The 20,623-nt window shown below is 35.2% G+C and overlaps 1 protein-coding gene across 3 annotated transcripts in view; it reads left to right on the forward strand.

The window, feature by feature from the left end:
• Positions 1-20,623, forward strand: part of LOC111047796 (toll-like receptor 3) — a 150,955-nt gene that overhangs the window by 75,248 nt on the left and 55,084 nt on the right. The window contains exon 15 of one of the 3 annotated variants that reach the window (XM_022333638.2): positions 718-1,435. The exons of the other annotated variants lie outside the window; for them this stretch is intronic. Coding sequence (XP_022189330.2) covers positions 718-891 — 174 coding nt within the window. The 3' untranslated portion in view covers positions 892-1,435. Of the gene's footprint in view, positions 1-717; positions 1,436-20,623 lie in introns of those variants that run through there. 3 annotated transcript variants of the gene reach the window in all.

The raw sequence follows: 20,623 nt of genomic DNA on the forward strand, positions 1-20,623 counted from the left end.
TACAAGCAAACCAAACAAACCTTTTGTGAAAACTAATCTGTTTTATTGAATTTATTTCTTTTACCATATTCATGCCTAGATTTCTCATATTTGTTGATGATGGATCATTTTTATTTTACTGTGCTATTGTTATAATCAATAATATATATGATAATACACTACTAGTGTAAAAATCGAAATTCGGGGAAGGAACAGTTTTGGGCTGTGCCTGTTGGTCCTTCCCCAATCATTGTGATGATTTGTTCTTTGTATCTAAATAAATACTCGGAATTCATTTATTAATTTGTATAAGGTGGAGCTCATAAGTGAAAGATGTGATAATTCATTTACTCGTGTAGGCTACTGTATTCACTTATTCATTCGTTTAATTTCTTTCCATGCTTGTTAACTACTTGGTATATTCCAATAAATTTTTCTATTGTAATTAATTAAATACTTTATTTATTTATTGTACATGGCAGAGAAAAAATTAAATAAATATATCTCTTAATGAAGAATGTTTGTAAAGAGAGATTTACTCTGAACTTTCAGAATTCCTTATAAAGCCATGAATAACGTTGATGCTTCCCAATTCCCATTCAACAAATGCTAACAATTTTAAGTGAATCTATAGTCAAGTAAATTTCTCAACCAATGTCCAAGTAATTAAGCAATAATTGCTTCTTCTTTTTAAATAAACCAATAAATGTAAGCTTGAAATAATTGTTTTCGTTATAGGATTTGGAAGTGTGTGTACAAACGCTGAGCAGCCTAGGTGTAGCAAGGCCATTGAAACCAGGGCAGTGTGTTACAGTTCATGAAAGTGCTACTTCAGGAATTGCGAGTATTCATTGGTCTTATCTATCTCTGGTCGTTCTCTCCTCTATCTCGACATCGGAAGTTATATTTTAATCCAACCAGCCACACTTACTTGAGAATGCATTCCAGATTGGCGATGAACATTAAGAATATTGATAACTCAGCATTTTTTATTTTTTTTAGTCTACTACCTTCTTTGTGATAAAAATGAAGAATATTGATGACTCCGAGATTTCATAAGTAGACTGACTTCCTTTTTATTCTGCTAACTTGATTTTTTAATATTTTCAATATTTTTCCCGTAGTCTTGCATTTTGTATAATATACTTGGATGCATTACTTGACAAGTCTACTGGAGGTAATTCACTTTTAATTTTCTTTTACTTCTAGCGCACATTGTTTAGGCTTTGACTGGTTGACTCACAACCAGCGTTATATTTCAAATTCATACTGAACATTACATATTTTTATTATTTTTCGATTATGTGCAATAATTAGAATAGAGATTAACAATTTAAGTGGGGTTTAATCTATCCATTTTATATGGTTAGTTCATGGATCAATCCACATTCTTAATTTATTGAACTACTTCGTATTGTAGTGTCAATTAATTTCTTTGTTTACCATCAAGTATTGTTCTGTTAACTCGCTACTACAGTGACTATATATCAGAACAGAACTGCAGTGACTATATATAGGGTGATTCTTAATTATGGTAAAATAATCTAACATGTGATAGTAGAGGTTAAAATAAGAAAAAAAACACTTATAAACATATATATCCATAAACGCTTCATTAGCGAGCTATACAGGGCGAAAGATTTCGCCCGGAATTCAGTTCCTCTGGTGAAATACACCGATGCTGAATTGTTTGGAGACTAGTTTTTGGAAAACTTATGGTGAATTCATATGGAAAAATATCTGAAAAATTGAATAAAACTAGTCTGGAAGCTGTAGTGTGAGTAGTTTTTGAGAAAAAAGTTGAAATATGCAAAAAATCTAAGTAGAAAAACACAGACTTCTACGTTTGATGCCAAATAACTTTCCTTAATGACCAGTAAACAAATAATTTTTTGAAATAAAAATTGTAGAGAATTTAATTCTGGAAAGAATAATGTAAGCTGTGTAAACTAAATTCAAATAAAAGTTAAATAAAATATATTCTTATGTAGTACATTACACCACAAAAATTTGCTGTTTTATGAGGAGAGAACTAATAACTCATAGGTTGTAGCTGATTGCAAATAAAATATTCGGTTTTTTATGAAAAGTTTTATTTTTATATGAAAGTAACATATCTAAATGACATTAAACTTGTACCAAAAGACTAAAGATGATGTTCAAAGTGACCTCCGTTGTTCTTAATGCATATGTTCAGACGTCTTCTCATTGATTGTCGGACCCGTTAAAATATTTCAGGAGTCTGCTTTATCATTTCTATTCCATTCAAAATCCTTAATCGGAGTTCTTCAATGGTATCAATCGGAGTATAGTATACTAAGGTTTTCAAGAGTCCCCAAAGATAAAAATCCAAAGGATTTAAGTCTGGTGACCTAGCTGGCCATGGTACTGGCCCACCTCGGCCTATCCATTGATTTGGAAACCTGTGATTCAGGTGTTCACGAACAGCAACACTGAAGTGTGCTGGAGCTCCATCATGCATAAACCAAATGTTTTGGCGCAACTGAAGAGGTACATCTTCAAGTAAGATAAATAGCTCCTCTCTCAAAAAGTTTAAGTAGATTATGACATTAAGCCTGGGAGGAAGCTCGAACAGAAGTAGATGATCTCCTATGATTCCTGCTCAAATTTTTACTGAAAACTGATGAAGTGGACGATTAGGATTGATGGCATGATGATTCTCATCTGCCCAAATATGTTGGTTGTGGACGTTAACGATAGCTGTTCTTGTAAATAAAACGGTTGTTAAAAAGTTTGGGTTAACAAGTTTTTCTAAAAACCATCGGCAAATACCATCACGGGGAATACAGTCTCGTGGCAATAGAGTATGAACTTTCTGGAGGTGGTATGGATGTAATTGTTGCTCTTTTAGTATTTTCCAAATAATTGATTGATTGACATTAAACTGCACTGACAATTCTCTAGTGCTCTTCTCTGGATGTTCATATATTTCATTAAGAACTTGTTCTTCTAACTCAACAGTCCTAGTAGATCGGGGTCTGCCTGCATAAATGTGCTCTTTGGACATCAAAGAGCCTGTTTCAGACAGACGTTGATGAATAGTGGCCAAAAATCTTGAACTTTGACATACTCGGTTAGGAATGTTCTCTTGATACAAACGTCTTGCTTCAGTACTATTACAGTGTCCCATCCCATACATTAAATGCATGTCAGCTAATTCGGAGTATGAATATTGTCTAAAATTACCTGCCATTTTTTTTAAATTCAACACTAACACAAAAGCAAAGTGAAATGGTTACAAATAACTGGTTAATAGATTAAACAAAAACACAGCGCGGTTACAGTAGGCCTAACTTACAATTTGTTGTTTTGTTCAATAGTGAACTATTGCTGGATATAAGAATGTTTCTTTTAAGAATGTTATTTTAGGATAATTTTCACCTTATAATTTCTTTTTAATATTTTCTTATTTAAAACGAAATAAATCAGCTGTTTTGGAACAGCTTTTATTTAAATCCACGTTTTATTTGCAATCAGCTACAACCTATGAGTGTTATCTATTAGTGTTACCTATTAGTGTTATCTCCTCATAAAACAGCAAATTTTTATGGTGTAATGTACTACATAAGAATACATTTTATTTGAATTTAGTTTACACAGCTTACATAATTCTTTTCAGAATTAAATTCTCTTCAATTTTTATTGCAAAAAATTATTTGTTTACTGGTCATTAAAGAATGTTATTGGGCATCAAACGTAGAAGTCTGTGTATCTGTAAAAATCTACTTAGATTTTTTGCATATTTCAACTTTTTTCTCAAAAACTACTCACACTACAGCTTCCAGACTAGTTCTATCCAATTTTACAGATATTTTTCCATATGAATTCACCATAAGTTTTTGAAAAACTAGTCTCCAAACAATTCAGCATCGGTGTATTTCTCTAGAGGAACTGAATTCCGGGCGAAATTTTTCACTCTGTATAGCTCGCTAATGAAGCGTTTATGGATATATATTATGTTTATAAGTGTTTTTTTTTCTTATTTTAACCTCTACCATCACGTATTAAATTATTCTACTATAATTAAGAATCACTCTGTGTACATGGTGTTTACGAACTCCTTACCAAATTACTCTAGGGTATTGTCCCTTGATAAAAAACATATCTAAATATCATATTTAAATTGTCCGGAAGTCTTCAGTTACTCACACAGAGGCCATTTTGCTTTTTTCACTTATTATTTTTTTCCAAATAATGGTTGAACATACGAAATTGAAACTCTGCACGATCATGTAAGTTAAGTTAAGCGAGGAAGAAACTAGGTTTTTAAAAAAAAAAAGACAACAAGATCCGTTCGACTCGAGAGCTCGATCAAGACTGACTCTCAGTATTCGTTTATTGAAAAATAATCCAATCTTATCTTAGAGATAGTAAGACGTCAACAATAAAGTGAAAGAGCAGGCGACTTGCCTAACTCCTCCCCCCCCCCAGTCTTTACTATCTTTAAGATTCACAATAACCAAAATTAAGAAGTGCTCTGTATACAAAACATATGTGAATAAATGAAAAATAAAGCAAACAAAAATTATCATCTGTAATTGTCTCTGGAATATTTCTTCACTCTCTTGATCTCTTGTGCATGCACTATTTCAAATCGTGGTGATTCGTCGTTCACTTTCTTCAGTTTCAAACGATTCCCGCGGTAGAAGCGCCCGAACCACATATGGGCCTACAAACCGCTTATCAGTCTTTGTCCGCTTATAGTGGTTCTTTTTAAATACTTTATCTCCTATTTGAATTTTCCTCTCCATCTGCTCCGCTATTCTATTCTGGTGTGTGACGCGAATGTGTTTGTCATCACATATCTTTTTCCTGATTGGCTCCTGCACTTCCTCATGATCTTACAATTCTAAAGGTGTTACTCCTGTGGTTGAATGAATACTGTTGTTGTATGCAAATATCGCTCTCGCCATGGCTTCTTTCCCCACGATGTGTTTATCCGCTTCCAGAAGATGAAGATGTTCTGTTAACGTATTGTGTAATCTTTCAATCATGCCATGAGATCGCGGGTGACCAGTCGTCGTAAAATGACTCGCAACTCCGTATTCTTGTAGTACAGCTTTCACGTGTTTGTTACAGAATTCCTTTCCACGATCCATAACTAATTCATGCGGAGTCCGATATAATCCAAACAACCTAATTAAATTTAAAACAAGACATCTGGCTGTTTTATTCTCAAGCGGCCAAGCAGTTGCCAATTTAGTGAAGCGATCAATTGAAGTCAAATATTTCTCTTTATTGTAATGGAATACGTCCACCTCTATGGAGTAGAAAGGTCGTTCAGGTGTGGGAGTTAACTGTAGTGGCGTTTTGTAGGGCGTTCTATCATACTTCACTCGCTCACATATCACACATTTACTTAGAATATCACTAACTGATTTTATCATATTGAGCCAAAAGTACTGTCTTTTGAGATGTTCAACAGTCTCCTTCACTCCTCGATGATTTGTCCTCCCCATATGATATTGATTGATAATATTGTTCTGGTGTTCTTTATCCTCTACTGTTTCTACTTTTTGGGTACACATAATCAACTTTATTTTTCTATTCCATTCCGCAACCTTATAGAGTTCTTTGGTCTTTTCAACGAGTTGCTGATCATCGGAGTACACGTAGTATACCTTCCCAACTGTTATCACTTGTCTAATTGTATTGATAAATTCATTGTCTGATGTTTCCGGTGAAAGAGTAATTGTCGTTTTCCTAATGGGGCCATACCTATGTAGACGTGTTTCAATTATTCCTCTTTCCTTTCTTTCTAAAATGAGTTGGTTCCTCTTATTATTAATGATGTGATTCAATACTTCCATTTCGTTTTGCTCGTTTCTTACGTCACCATCCAATAATTCGATGTCAAATGATGCTGGACTCCATGCGTTATCCAATGGTTCCCTCAAATATTGATCAATAATATTTTTATTATCTGAGTCAACTGATAGTGGATTAACATTTCTTGACAGACAGTCTGCGACCACATTATTGATTCCTTTGATATGTTTAATTTTGTAATTATACACTGCTAACTTCTTCTTCCACTTGGTTATTCTCGCCGAAGTTTCTTTCAGTTTGTCTACCCAAAGTAATGGCATATGGTCAGTTAATAATTCGAATTCGTTACCATATAGATAAGGACGGAAATTTTCTACGCACCAAACAATTCCCAATAATTCTCTCTCGATAGTACTGTAACGTCTTTCAGCTGGGCTCAATTTCCTACTAGCGAATGCAACTGGTCTATCTTCTTGTGATAAAACTCCGCCTATCGCCTCCATACTGGCGTCCGTCGTCAGTACAAAAGGTTTTTGTAAATCAGGGAAGTTGAGTATTGGAACTGTACAGATTGCTTCCTTACATTTAGATACTGCATCTCTCACATCACTCGTAATTTCAAATTTCACTCCTCTCTTCAGTAATTTTGTTAACGGCTCTGTCATATGTGCAAAGTTGTTAATAAACTTCCGATAATAGCCTAACATTCCTAAAAAGGTTCTTACTTCTTTCACACTTTTAGGTATAGGTATTTCTCTGATTGCACTCACTTTCCTATCATCCGGTCTCACTCCACTTTCCGATATAAATAACGTGTCCCATAAATCTCACTTCTGGCTGACACAGGTTAGACTTTTCTTTTGATACTTTGAGTCCAAATTCTCTTATTCTTTCAAATAGTAATTTTAAATGTTTTTCGTGTTCTTCAAGACTTTTACTAAAGACCACAATGTCGTCCATATAAATTTGAATTGTATCTTCATCTAATCCTTCTAGAAATTCGTCCATGAGCCGTTGAAAAGTCGCTGGAGCATTTTTTAAGCCAAATGGCATAAGTGTAAATTCATAGTGACCTCTTTCATAACTGAATGCGGTTTTCTCCATGTCACGGGGGTTCATTCTAATCTGATGATATCCAGCTTTCAAGTCAAATGTGCTGAACACTTTAGCACCGGACATTCTATCCAACATATCTTCCAATCTCGGCAACGGATATCTCTCTAATGCTGTTCGTTTATTCAACTCACGAAAATCCACAACTACTCTGAATTTAGGCTCTTTTCCGGGCTCGACTTTCTTTGGAACTACCCATAAAGGGCTACAATACTGAGACACTGAATTCTTTATTATACCTTGTTCCTTCATTTCGTGAATGTGTTCTTTTATAATCTTTCTCATTGCATGAGGATATCTACGTGGTTTGACATATACTGGCACGTTTGAATTCAATTCAATAGAATGTTGCACTCTTCCAGTTGTCGTAAGGTGTTGACCCTCTTCGTATAATGTGTCTCTGAACTCACACAGCACACGTTCCGCGATATTCGCGCCTTCTTCTCGAATAACACATCCCATAAAACGATGCTCATCTTTAGCTAATAGCTCTGTGGTGTGATAGCTTCTCTCTCCTAGCCTAATCACCCAATGACCGTTTTTGTATAATGGCACATTTTGTACTTCTTCCATTAAATCACAACCGATAATCATATCATATGTATCACTCACAAAATCTGCTACGTGCACACGCATGGACTTTTTTATTCCAGTCAGTACGAATAAATTCAATTCTATTTCTCCACCTAGTGCTTGGTTTCCAGTTAAAGTTTTCATCCTACACATACAGTTCTCTATCACCAAATCACTGTTAATTCTATGAGCTGCTTCTAATGACAACAATGTGCTATCTGAACCCGTGTCAAATAAACATTTCACACCCCACTTTTCCACTACAAATATAGGCAGTTTACCTTTCCTGCATCTGTTCTTTAATCTGTCACTGCCTATATTCTTCGTAGCTAATTCTCAATCTTGCTTTTCATCACTTTTCGGCTTCACGTTTGATTTTCCTGGTTTTCCCAACTCTGGCCAATCTTTCCTTTGTGTGTGTCTGTTCCGTCGACCATAGCTGCTGTTCGCTCCGTCCGATGAATAAGATGTCCATCCTCCGTCCGACTCCGACTCCGTGTTCCTACTCCTCGCATGTCTCCGTATCGCGTTCACCTCCATGGGTTCTCCATATCTGGGGAAATTTTTCTCTGCCGGCTTTCTGCGATAAATGTATGGGCATTCTCGCGCGAAGTGTCCTTCCTCCTTGCACTCCCAACACTCACGACGAGGTCTGGCTGGTTTTCCGTCTCTCTCTCGCGGCGGCCTCCTCTCTTGTCCCGTTCCTCTCTCGTTCCTTCTCCATTGGGAAACTGGCTGTGATCTCCTTTGCTGTTGATGGAAATGCTGCCCTCTCATAGGTGATCTGCGGCGTTTCCTTTCTACCGTTTTCCAGTCCGAGTACCTGGGACGATTATCCTCTCTGTCAGCCTCCTCATCCTTGACTAAATTTACAGCTTCCTCCAATGATTTCGGCTTGGCTATCTTTACAGCTGTTCTCACTCGTTCTGGTAAAGACTGGAGAAGTATTTCCGAAGCTAATTCGTCATAAATTTTCGTTCTCCACACACTTTCGTCCTGATTGTCACTTGCGTCTAAAATTCTCGATTTAAGTCCTTTCATCGCGTACGCCAAACGTTTCGCGAATTCTGAGACCGACTCACTAGTTTCGCGACGTAACTCTAAGACTCTCAGCGCACTTGTAGTGACTTACGCGCGCCTGCGTAATGTTCTTTGAGAGCTTGACGCACACCTGCCCATGTAGAGCTAAACGATGACCCTATCTCCACTAATACTGATATGTTAATTCTCGATAGAAAATACGCGTGAATATTAGCATTCGTCACCTCGTCCATAGCGTTAGCAAGTATTTGAGCGTAAACAGCGTTCATTCTTTCGATGAAAAGTTCTAATTCTCTTATTTCACCATTGAACTGTTTAACCGAATCGATTATGCTCATAAGATATTGGACACGGGCCGTTTTCGCTTGTTCCATTTGCACGGAAAGTTCCAAATTTTGATTACCCTCTGTAGCAGCAGGGGAAGCAGCACTTTGATTATCACTCTCCGTAGGAGCCATTTCGAACTTTCACAAATGTGAACTAATTTCGCACACACCACACTCGCGTAATCCACAAGGTTTGAACGCACTCGCGTAATCCACAAGGTTTGAACGCACTGATAAACTCGGTATGTACAACTGCTCCCGGGTTTCGGCACCAGTTAAGTTAAGCGAGGAAGAAACTAGGTTTTTAAAAAAAAAAGACAACAAGATCCGTTCGACTCGAGAGCTCGATCAAGACTGACTCTCAGTATTCGTTTATTGAAAAATAATCCAATCTTATCTTAGAGATAGTAAGACGTCAACAATAAAGTGAAAGAGCAGGCGACTTGCCTAACTTGTATAACAACTAGACAAAGCTGGAAAAAAATTATGATAATTTTTCAAATCATAAAACAAAATGGCGGCCATTCAAAATTTTGTTTCTCAAATAACTCAGAAACGGATGATTTTACAAAAACTTCACAAGAATATCTTTTTTAGTAAATTGAATTACCTATCGATGGTCGATTGGTGACTTTCTAAGATTGGACCAATATTATGTGAGATAAGGCAGCTTTAGTGGTTGGTGATCCACCTTTAGAGGGTTATGTAACGTTATTTAATTGTTTGAAATGACCTAAAATCGCTTGCTATTAACAAGCAATACAAATAAATAGTGTTGCATCATTGAGGCGACTCTATTAGCATGCCTTGGTTTGCACTGCAAGAAACTTTCAGTGGTCACCTATCACTAAGACGGTCATATCTCAGTTTATATTGGTCCAATCTTAGAAAGTCAGGTACCAATCGTTAGGTAATTGAATTTACTAAAAAAAGTTATTCTTGTAAAGTTTTTGAAAACCATCCGTTGCTGAGTTATTTGAGAAACACAATTTTAAATGGCCGCCATTTTGTTTTATGCATTTGAAAAACTATCATAATTTTTTTGTAGCTTTATCCAGTTGTTATAAATGATTGTGCACACTTTCAATTTCGTATGTTCAACCATTATTTGGAAAAAAATGATAAGTGAAAAAAGCAAAATGGCCGCTGTGTGAGTAACTGAAGACTTGCGGAGAATTTAAATATGATATTTAGATATCTTTGTTACCCAGGAACAATGCCCTACAGTATTGGTAGGCAGTTCGTAAACACCCTGTATATTATATATTATGTATTCAGTCATTGTACTTGTTACCGGCACACAAGTTATATCGACCGTTAGTACCTTGTATTCTATGTATATTGTATAATATTGATGTATATTTTATGGCGATACAACGAATTTTAATTTCAATAATAACATTATTATTATTATTTATATTTTGTTTCAAGAACATATTAAAACGTTTATTTTGTACAATTTTAATGAATGTCTATAAATTGAATTGGAAAATTGTCTTTCTACTTGTAACTATACTGTGATAACGACACTACTCTAGATGACTTCTAGTGGTCTGCTACACTCATATAATATGATAAAATTATTTGAACTCAATTAATGTATTTGTGAATATTCAGGAAATCATTGTTTAGTGTTCAATATTGTTAACAAGGAATTTTTATGCATAAAGTTTTACAAGTTTTTATTTTTTTTATCAATATAATATATATATTTTCTTTTTATCCACACCACCATAATCATGACTATTGAAACGGTTTTTTATATTGAATGTTTTATGCATTTGAAAAATTATCATAATTTTTTTGTAGCTTTGTCCAGTTGTTATAAATGATGGTGCACAGTTTCAATCTCGTATGCTTAACCATCATTTAGAAAAAAATAATGTTTTCACTTGAGCAGAACTAATGACACTGACTGCGATGAGGCCGGAATATTGCTTCACTTCACATGGGTTTGTTGCAAAGCAAGGTTAGCGTTCCCATTATACAGTGATGGTGCAAATTATGGAAACAACTAGATATTTCTGTTACAAGGATAATTTGACATTAGATTCGATTGGGGATCCTTTTTGAATGAAACAACTACTCTTCTGTTGGCTTCAAAATTGACTTAGATCTGTCATCTTAGATACGCCATATTGAACTCAAGTTCATTTTGTAAATTGGAAGGTGGTCGTGTTATACATGACTTCGATTCAGAATTTCAAGACAAAATTAATGGCGCACATCGAAAACCGCAAGTCGATATCTTCAACCATTGAAAAGATATTCACATTCAAAGATACTAATAAAACATATGAAAATGAAATAAATAATTTTAAATTAGGAATTTGAAAATGAAATTTTTCTGTTCAAAGTGTTGAAGATGTGAGTAGATGTTACTACTTACTATGAATGTTTTATAACTTATGAAACATAATTTGATAGTTTAAAATTATTAAAGATTTTCAATGTACTCATTTATTTAATTTTTTTATGATCTAGCCTACTAGTATCTTTGAAAGTGAATATCTTTGAACTAGTTTGAGATATCGATGTGCGGTTTTCTCAATCCATTTTCTCTCGAAATTCTGTATTGAAAGCATGTATCACATAATATGACCACATTCCCATTTCTAAAATGAACTTGAATTGCGGACCGAAATTTTGATGCCACAGTAAAGTAGTTTTAAATTAAAATAGGATCACTAATCGAACTCACTGTCATATTATCCTTGTACTTAACAGAAATAATAATAACGCTCCAACATACTTGGTAAAATACTTTATCAATAATAGAAAATAATGCCAAGAGGTTGCATAAATTTTGCCCCTCTTCGCATAAGCTATCCGCAACTGCGTGAAAAAGAGAATAATAATAATAATTTCTCTGATTGCCAATGAATTGCAACCAGAAGAGTTTACTGACAAAACATATATATATATATATATATATATATATATATATATTATATATATATATAATTATTATATTATACATACAAAAGTTGCTAATACTAAACTTAGTTCTAATTATGATACCCCACTATAACAATATGTGTCGGGGTGATCATAATATTCTTTTCTGAAAAATTAAGCTGTTTCTATAATTTTGACTAACTCTGTATGCGTGAGTCTCATTTGTAATCTGAAAATAATGGTCTAAAAAATCTGGTGTGGCGCAATCACACAACTTTCCTTGCCGTTATGAAAATTTATCACCTGACGCTAGTGTTCCCGCGCATCTCAAGTCTACTATTCAAAGATCTGAGCCAACTGGTGACAGGACAATAACGCTGGATACACACGAGATCTGCTATCTCTTCATAGTGAATGGTTTAATAGAATCAACAGTTGCCAACAGTTTGCAATTGAATAATCACATTTTCTCAAATTTCAAGCTTATTTTCAATTTTAGGTGACAATGTTACTTGACATTAATTGAAGAGATTTTCATACTCAATCTTTTCCACTCGAAATTTTTCGTTCAATTTATATCGGAGACCTGATAATTGGAAATCTAAAATCAAACTTTGCATAGATGGGGCGGAGCTCCTGAAATTTTTACAGATATGGGACTTGTGGCAGTTGATATAGCTTATCAATGACTATTTTAGGTATGAATTTTATCAAAATCGTTGGAGCCATTTTCGAGAAAATCGCGAAAAACCCTGTTTTTGACAACATTTTCGCCATTTTAGCTGCCATCTTGAATTGCATTTGATCGAAATTGTTCGTGTCGGATCTTATAGTGTAAGGACCTTAAGTTCCAAATTTCAAGTCATTCCGTTAATTGGGAGATGAGATATCGTGTTCACAGACGCACATACACACACACACACACACACACACACACACACACACACACACACACACACAATACAGACCAATACCCAAAAACCACTCTTTTGGACTCAGGGGATCTTGAAACGTGTAGAAATTTAGAAATTGGGTACCATAATTTTTTTCGGAAAGCAATACTTTCCTTACCTATGGCAATAGGGCAAGGAAAGTAAAAATGGAAATTTAGCAAAACTTAATAATAGCTTTTTTTGTTTTGTTTGTTTTTTTTTTCTTGACAAAACTGTTTGGATTATTCATTTTCACTTATTTACTATTACTAATTTTAAGCAAATCAACGGATTTTTCTCAAACGTGCAAATAAAGCCCGCGTAAATAGGAGATGACTTAGTTTTGGAACATTACGCATGTGCATTCAGTCATTTGAAGTGTATTAATTACATACTAATTATGAATGTGGATTCTATTACAATTTGCCGGCCAGGTTAGCTGAGACGATAGGCGTTGCACCCTCCAGCATGCACGCTACCTGGTCGTGGGTTCGAATACCGTCGGTAGGGACGGATGTTTGATAATCTCAAGTCATCACGCACAAACTAAAAGCTCATGTCGGCATCATACGCTATAAAACATTACAGTGTGCTACTATTTATAAAAAATCCTCTGCAAAATTGAAAATATAATCATTATAATGTAGCCTATAGGACCCAAACGACATTGAATTGATCATCTATAAGTTAAATCAATGCAAATAATGCCGAAAAATAGCAATGTTTTAATGCTGTATCACACATTATTATATCATATGTCAACTAGAGTAGGTTGCCGTACAGTTTCTGGGCGATTTGTGATGGTGTAGGGGGTGGTTCAAAGTGAAGGAACAGAAATTTATACTATATAACGGGTGACCCAGAATAACGGCAACTTTCAAAAACGCCATAAAACAAAAGTGGGAAGGGCGAAAATGGTTTTATTTAAACTAATGTAAAGTTTAGGCCTTGCCATTTGCTGAGAATTATTAATATCATTTTTTGATAATGACTTCATTTAAATGGCTTCCTCCTGAACATTGTTCAAATCTGTTGTGTTGATTCCTATTTGATCGCTGCAATATCTCATCTGGGACATTGAGATATATTGGATTTCATTTTGAATTTGTTTTAATTTTTATATAATTCAAAATTATTGATCAAATGTGAGCGAAATCCACACTTCACGGCAGTTGATGGCAACTGTGCGAGTGAGTATTGTTTGGTATATGTGTAATCTCACGATTAGGTTGCGTTTCCTGGTCTCATGAATCTGTCCACCTGCGATTTTCTGTTTGTGAAGCTATCTCAAATCAGAATGAAATTAACAATATCCCAGTTGAAATGTTGCAGCAATCGTTCAGGAATCTGAACACAGATTTATAGTCTGTGTAAAATAAGTTGAGACTTGGCCCTCCATCCGAAGAAATTACAGGGTTGCCAAATCGTGTAAAATTGCAACTTTCTCAAATTTCCGATTCAACGTCAGAATTGGATGTAGAATATCATATCCCATATCCTAGTAGTGCTAAAAAAGTTTCTGGGTTGAAGGATTAAAGGAAATATAACTTTTATGATAAAACTGGAAACATCGCAAAGATTTGTTTTGCTTTTAAATATCACTTCTCTTAAAATCATGGGGCGTCGTAATGCGTAATAATTTTATATCAAATTAACGGGAAGAATGTCTCTTTTCTATTGGCGTCTGAATCATTCTTATCCGACCTATAGTTATTTTTTAATTAATGATTATAATCGTCAATGTCGAGACATTTCGAGCAGAAAACATGAATTCTTCGACATGCTAGAAACTTTTTTGTTTCAAAAGATAAGTAGGTGGTGAAAGCGAGAGAGTTTCTCAAAAATAATTGAAATTACTTTTCCAATTGTCAAACATACTCGGAATAACGTATTTTGGCCTCTCAGGAGTTTCAAAGTCAAGGATAGCGGCTGAATGGTGTGCCACCGTTATGCTATCAATAGCTGGGATCAACAAAAACAAAATACAGAACGATTGAAAAATTCAGCAATTGCAAGCCACATGATTATAAATAGTGAAAATGACAACCTCGCCACGGATAATCCAAGCAGCGTTTCATTACAGCCTTTCTAGAGGCAATCAGCTGCTTGCGTTTGAAATAATTCACTCAAATATCTTGTAAATTCCCAGCCTTTAGCATACACTAACTTTGGCTGCATGTTACTTTTGCGACTACTTTTGACAATTGAAAAATAATTTCAATTATCTCTGAGAAACTTTTTCGCTTTCACCACCCACTTATCTTTCGAGACAAAAAAGTTTCCAGCATGTCAAAAATTGCATGTATTCCGCTCGAAATGTCTCGACATTGACGAACATAATCATTAATTAAAAAGTAACTATAAGTCGTATAAAAATGATCCAGACACTAATAGAAAGGAAACATTCTCCCTGTTGATAAATTCAAGTTGATATAAATCTAACACGCATTACGACGCCCCATGATTTCAAGAGAAGTGATATTCAAAAGAAAAACAAATCTTTGCGATGTTTCCAATTTAATCATAAAAGTTAAATTTCCTTCTAATCCTTCAACCCTGAAACATTTTTAGCACTACTAGGATATCGGGGATGATATTCTACATCCAATTCTGACGTTGGATTGGAAATTTGAGAAAGTTGCAATTTTTCACGAATTGGCTACCCTGTAATTCCTTCGGATGGAGGGCCAAATCTCAACTTATTTTACACAGACTATAAAGAGTGTATTCATGCAGGAGGAATCATCTTAATGAAATAGTTGTCAAAAAGTGATAGATGTTATTAATAATTCTCAAATGGCAAGTCTTGAACTTTACATTAGTTTTAATAAAATCATTTTCGCCCTTCCCACTTTTGTTTTATGGCGTATTTAAAAGTTCCCGTTATTCTGGGTCACCCGGTATAAATGAAGGAATTGGCTTATACATGTACGGGATAGAAATACATTTTTGACTCATTATCTCGTCTGAACTACTGAACTGATTATCTTGAAATTTTACGTAACGATTCTTAATTTACCGAGGATGGTTATAGACCTATTTCCATTTTTAATTATTATTTTCATAATTAAAACAGATTTATTCAGTTATACAAAGTTTTCGTAAGATAAAAGCTCAATCAAATAGTTTCTCTATTGTAAATTATTACAATTAAATACTTCTAATATCAGCATGGAACTATAAAACCAAATTCAATCTATTTGTGCTTTTAACAGACCCTTGCGAATCACGGGTTACCTGCTAGGATTTATAATATTATATTATATAGGCCTACATAGTAATTCGCTCTCTTTTTTATTGTGAAACTACCCGATTTTCCTCATTGCAAATATACCGTACTTCATACTTGTTTTGGTTAGCCTACTCATTTGTATGGCCCAAGTATAGTTGGCTTCATAGTCAATTTCTTTCAGAGATTTAAGTATACAATAATTGCTGGTAACCTTGTAGCTAATTGTGGAGTGTCACACTCGTTTTCTATATATTATGTACCTATATATTAAAAATAGAACCCGGATCATGTAAAAATTGTAAAATATATGTACTACAAGTATTTGTATGTAGGTTTGTAAACATGAATACATTAGGAAGCTATTGAATACACCGAGTATAATAAGGCTAACACTTTATTTAAATAAATAAATAAATAAAGCCTTTATTTTTGTCCAAAACACACATAAGTTACATTACTGAAGTACTTCAAAATATTTTTGAAATCAATTTCATTTGAAACAATCAATAGTCTTTTTCATGTTTTGTTTTGTTTTGGAAACTAAGCCCGTCACCGAGCATAGGCCTCCCCCAGGTTGATCCATCTCTGTCGATCTCTGGCTGCTACCATCCAGTTGATTCCTGCTACTCCGACGATGTCATCCTTCCATCTCACTCTTGGCCGGCCGACGTACCTCTTCCTCCACGATGGCTCCCATTCAGTCACTTTCTTCGTCCATCTTCCGTCTTGTAGTCGCGAAACGTGTCCTGCCCATTTCCACTTCAGTCTTCTTATAGTTACAATGACGTCTTCCAACTTGATTTTGCTCTTGATGGTTGAAGTGCGAATTCTTTGCATACGGGAATGTTTAGAATGCTTCTTTCCATAGCCAGTTGGGTTTTACGAATAGAGTCTACAGTGCTAGCTCTACAGGCCCAGGTTTGTGCGCCGTACGTAAGAGTGGGGAACACACACGATCTAAGAACTTTGGTTTTGGATGATAAGCTGACTTCTTTATTTTTCATGATGCATTTGAGCGACCAGAACTTGTTCCAGGCAGCTGTTCGTCTTCGTTTAAGCTCTTTTTCCTCTCTTTTATCGAATGAGAAACACTGACCAAGATAGACTACTTCCTGCGTCCAACTCAAAGCCTTTCCATCCAGCTCAATTATTCCTGGGGCCGCATTTGTTGAGGTTGGTCTTTTCAGGACTGATTTCAAGCCCAGCTTTCTTACTTGCCTCTGCCAGCTCTGATATCATATTTTTCAGTTCCTGTAGTGACTTTCCTATCAACACCACGTCATCGGCAAATCTCAGGTGGCTCAGGTGCTCCCCTCTTATTGAGATACCTCTTCTTTCCCATTCCAGCTGTTTGAACACCTCTTGGAGAGCTGAATTGAAGAAAATCGGTGATAAGGGATCGCCCTGCTTGACTCCTCTACTCAGTTTGAAATACCTTCCTGCTCTCTCAAGACGAATTCTCGCAGCACTACTCTCATAATAATTCTTGAGAATATTCAAATAGACTTCAGGGACTCCCTGCTCACGAAGAGACTTGAACAAAAAGCCATGATTCAAACTGTCAAAAGCTTTCTTATAATCTATAAAGGCCATATAAATCTCAAATCGATATTCAGAACACTTTTCGATCAATTGGTTTATTATGTAAATTATCAACTGTTGAGAATCCTCTTCTGAAACCAGCTTGCTCATTTGGTTGATGAATTATAAGGATTGGCTGAATACGATTTGTCATGGCTTTCATAAATAACTTTCCAATGCATGATGTAATACTTATTGGGCGATAGTTATTTATGTTATAAATGTCACCTTTTTTGAATAGAAGAATTATATCTGCTAATTTCCACTGGTATGGAACCAGTTGCTCTTTTAGTATTTTATTGAAACAATCAACAAGCGCTCTCAAAATGTTTGCCGAGATAGCTTTTATCATCTCATTAGAAATATTATCTATTCCAGCCATCTTATTATTTTTCAATCCCTTTATAATATCAGACAATTCTTGTTCATGGAAATCGGGTAATTCTTCTTGTGCAGCTGTGACCGTAGCATATGTATCTAAACCATTCGAACTTTTGAATAACTCCTCATAATACATAGATGCTTTCTCAATGATGCCTTCTCTCTTCCAGCCTCTTTTGTCTTTCAAACCCGTATTCCATTCCACACCATTTGAAAGTTTTTTCTTGATTTTCCTTGTAGAGCCTTCAGTTTCTAGAATTTGGTTTATTATATTATTTTCATATTGCTGTAAATCCTTGCGAATATGGCATCTTGCTAATTTGCATAATAAATTATATTCTAACTTTTCTCTTGCATTTTTATGTTTTTATGCTTCATATCCAGTTATTTTTTTCATGTCTGATTGCTGTTGAAAATTGCTCGTAGAACGCCTCACGCTCTTCTTCCTCAGCTTCTGCAGTCGGAGAGTAAACTTGATATAAGCTTAATATCTTAGTACAACCTATTCTTATTCTTAGAACAGCGAGTCTTTCTGTTATGCCTTTAAATTCAATTATTCTTGATTTTAATTTTTCTTTGATTATAAATCCAACTCCTTTTTGGCCTTGAGTTTCTCCAAAATGGTAGAAAATATATCCACTCTTTCTTTGTAAGATTTTTTCATAGTTCCTTCTCACTTCAGATACTCCTAGAACATCTATACTTGTTTCTCCTAGCGCTTCTTCCAATTCACAAAGTCTTTCTTCTGTCCTTAGAGTGCGAACATTTAGAGTTCCTATAATTAATCCTGGGGGTTTTGGTCGTACTTCCCCACGGTGACCAACCGTCCTGGGGAAAAACTGCTTCTAATTTCATCCGAATCACAATCCATTTTCCTGTCCGTCTTGTTGGTTGGCGGCCTAGTTTCCATTTTTTCCTATTCATTCTGACTGCCTGTTTGATCTAATCTTGAACTACCATCGTGATTTGCATCTGATTGCTCGCTCAGACGATCCTCCTCTTTCCTTTTTTCATCATTTTTTATGAGGAATCTCTCTAGGCTGTTATTCCCACTGAATTTCCTTCCCTTCTTTTTAGACTGGCGATCCTGAGAATTTTTCCTTCCTCCTTGTGGCCGTGGTGATGCCTCTTCACTTCTCGCTCGTTTTCCGGAGTTAAACTCTTGTCTGTCCAATTCTTCCAGGGATAGAAGCGTCCCATCCACCTTTAACTTCTCCCCTATCATGGTTACCCTTCTACCTTCTGCTTTCAATTTTACAAGGTGCGGGAATAATTGCTTCCTGATTGCCCTGCTCTCACGAGAGAAATCCTCTTTTATCTGAACATTTTTGAGCTCTTCTGATTCTTGCAGTTTTCTCTTTGCTCTCAATATATTGTTTTTCACTACCATCGAATTCAACTTTACAATTACAGGCGATCCTCCCTTATTTTTGTTTGTTCTCCATAATTCTCTAATATAACTTCCGGCAATCAGGGACTACATTTTGCAAAATTTTTATCACTTCTTGATTCATAGCAAAAAATTCCTTATTTTTTACTCCAAAAAGCAACAAGTTGAATTTTCTGTCTTTTTCTTCGTTAAGCATGACATTTTTCAAATTTTTCTGTTTCATGTGGTTAATTTCCTTTTTAATCTCATTTATTTCCTTTTGAAAGTTACTATTCAATGTGTCGACCTTATTGTCCAACTCATCAAGTTTCTTCAATTTTCCCAATATTTGGTATATTTTTTCCTCAATATTATTCATTGTGTGGTTGATTTAATTTGACAGCTACAATACAATGGAAATGACAAACACTGACAAACGATATGGAATGAACGAACAAAGATTACAATACTGACACCTCTAAGGAGAATCTGATTTATCGTTGCTGTGGTGATGAATGGAACTTATCAGAGAATTCTGTAGCCTAGGTCACGGTAGATAAGAAGCCGAAAGGCAGTTCAGGTGTTCAGATTCTTTTTCTTCTTCTTCCAACTTCGTACTCTGCTTTTGACTATTATTATTGTTGCTTTATCCTATTATTTCCCTGTATTGCCTGCGCGGTAAATTTAATTTTTGAAGTTTGATGCAAGTTGATCAAAGTCCATCTTCCTTACTTCAACGTGCGAGTGTATCTTTCTCTAAATCGTTCAATTTAACCTAGAAAACTGATACTTGTACACTTTTGAATGACTGAACTCTGTTACTAATTATCCAAAAAATGTTATTATCTGTACACTGGACACACTGCAAACTAGAATTAGTTTACCTGCTCAGAAAAACGACATGAACAAAACTTTGTCACTCGAATTTTCGATTTTTCCACGAACACGATCTGAAGACTATTTTACACAGCAGTTCAAGGCTGCCAACCGACCGATATAGAATAATCTTTGATAATCCACAAAGAATTTCTACGTCCATTTCAAAACAAAAAAAAGATAAGGTTAAACTGAGAATAACTCGTCAAGTGATCGTTACTGAATGCACGAGCTAGGTGCCGGTTCTGTATTTGTGATTGGATAATGTGATTTCAAAAAATAATTGTTTCTAGTCCTGTTCGGGGACCTTCACTTCATCATGATTCCAATTGATCGATCACGAAACAGCTGCTTGGGAGGGTCTCAGTCGAAATCTCCGTTCGTCAAGTTCCCGCTGCTTTGAGAAAGTTCAGTCAATACCGTATCGTAATTAATCGATTGATATTATTTATAATATATTTCTCATAATACCAGCATATTGCCATTTAAAAGCAAAAACCAACAAAATTAATACAGAATTTACTGTTTCTTT

Source organism: Nilaparvata lugens, chromosome X (assembly GCF_014356525.2).
Source record: "Nilaparvata lugens isolate BPH chromosome X, ASM1435652v1, whole genome shotgun sequence".
NCBI lineage: Eukaryota > Metazoa > Arthropoda > Insecta > Hemiptera > Delphacidae > Nilaparvata > Nilaparvata lugens.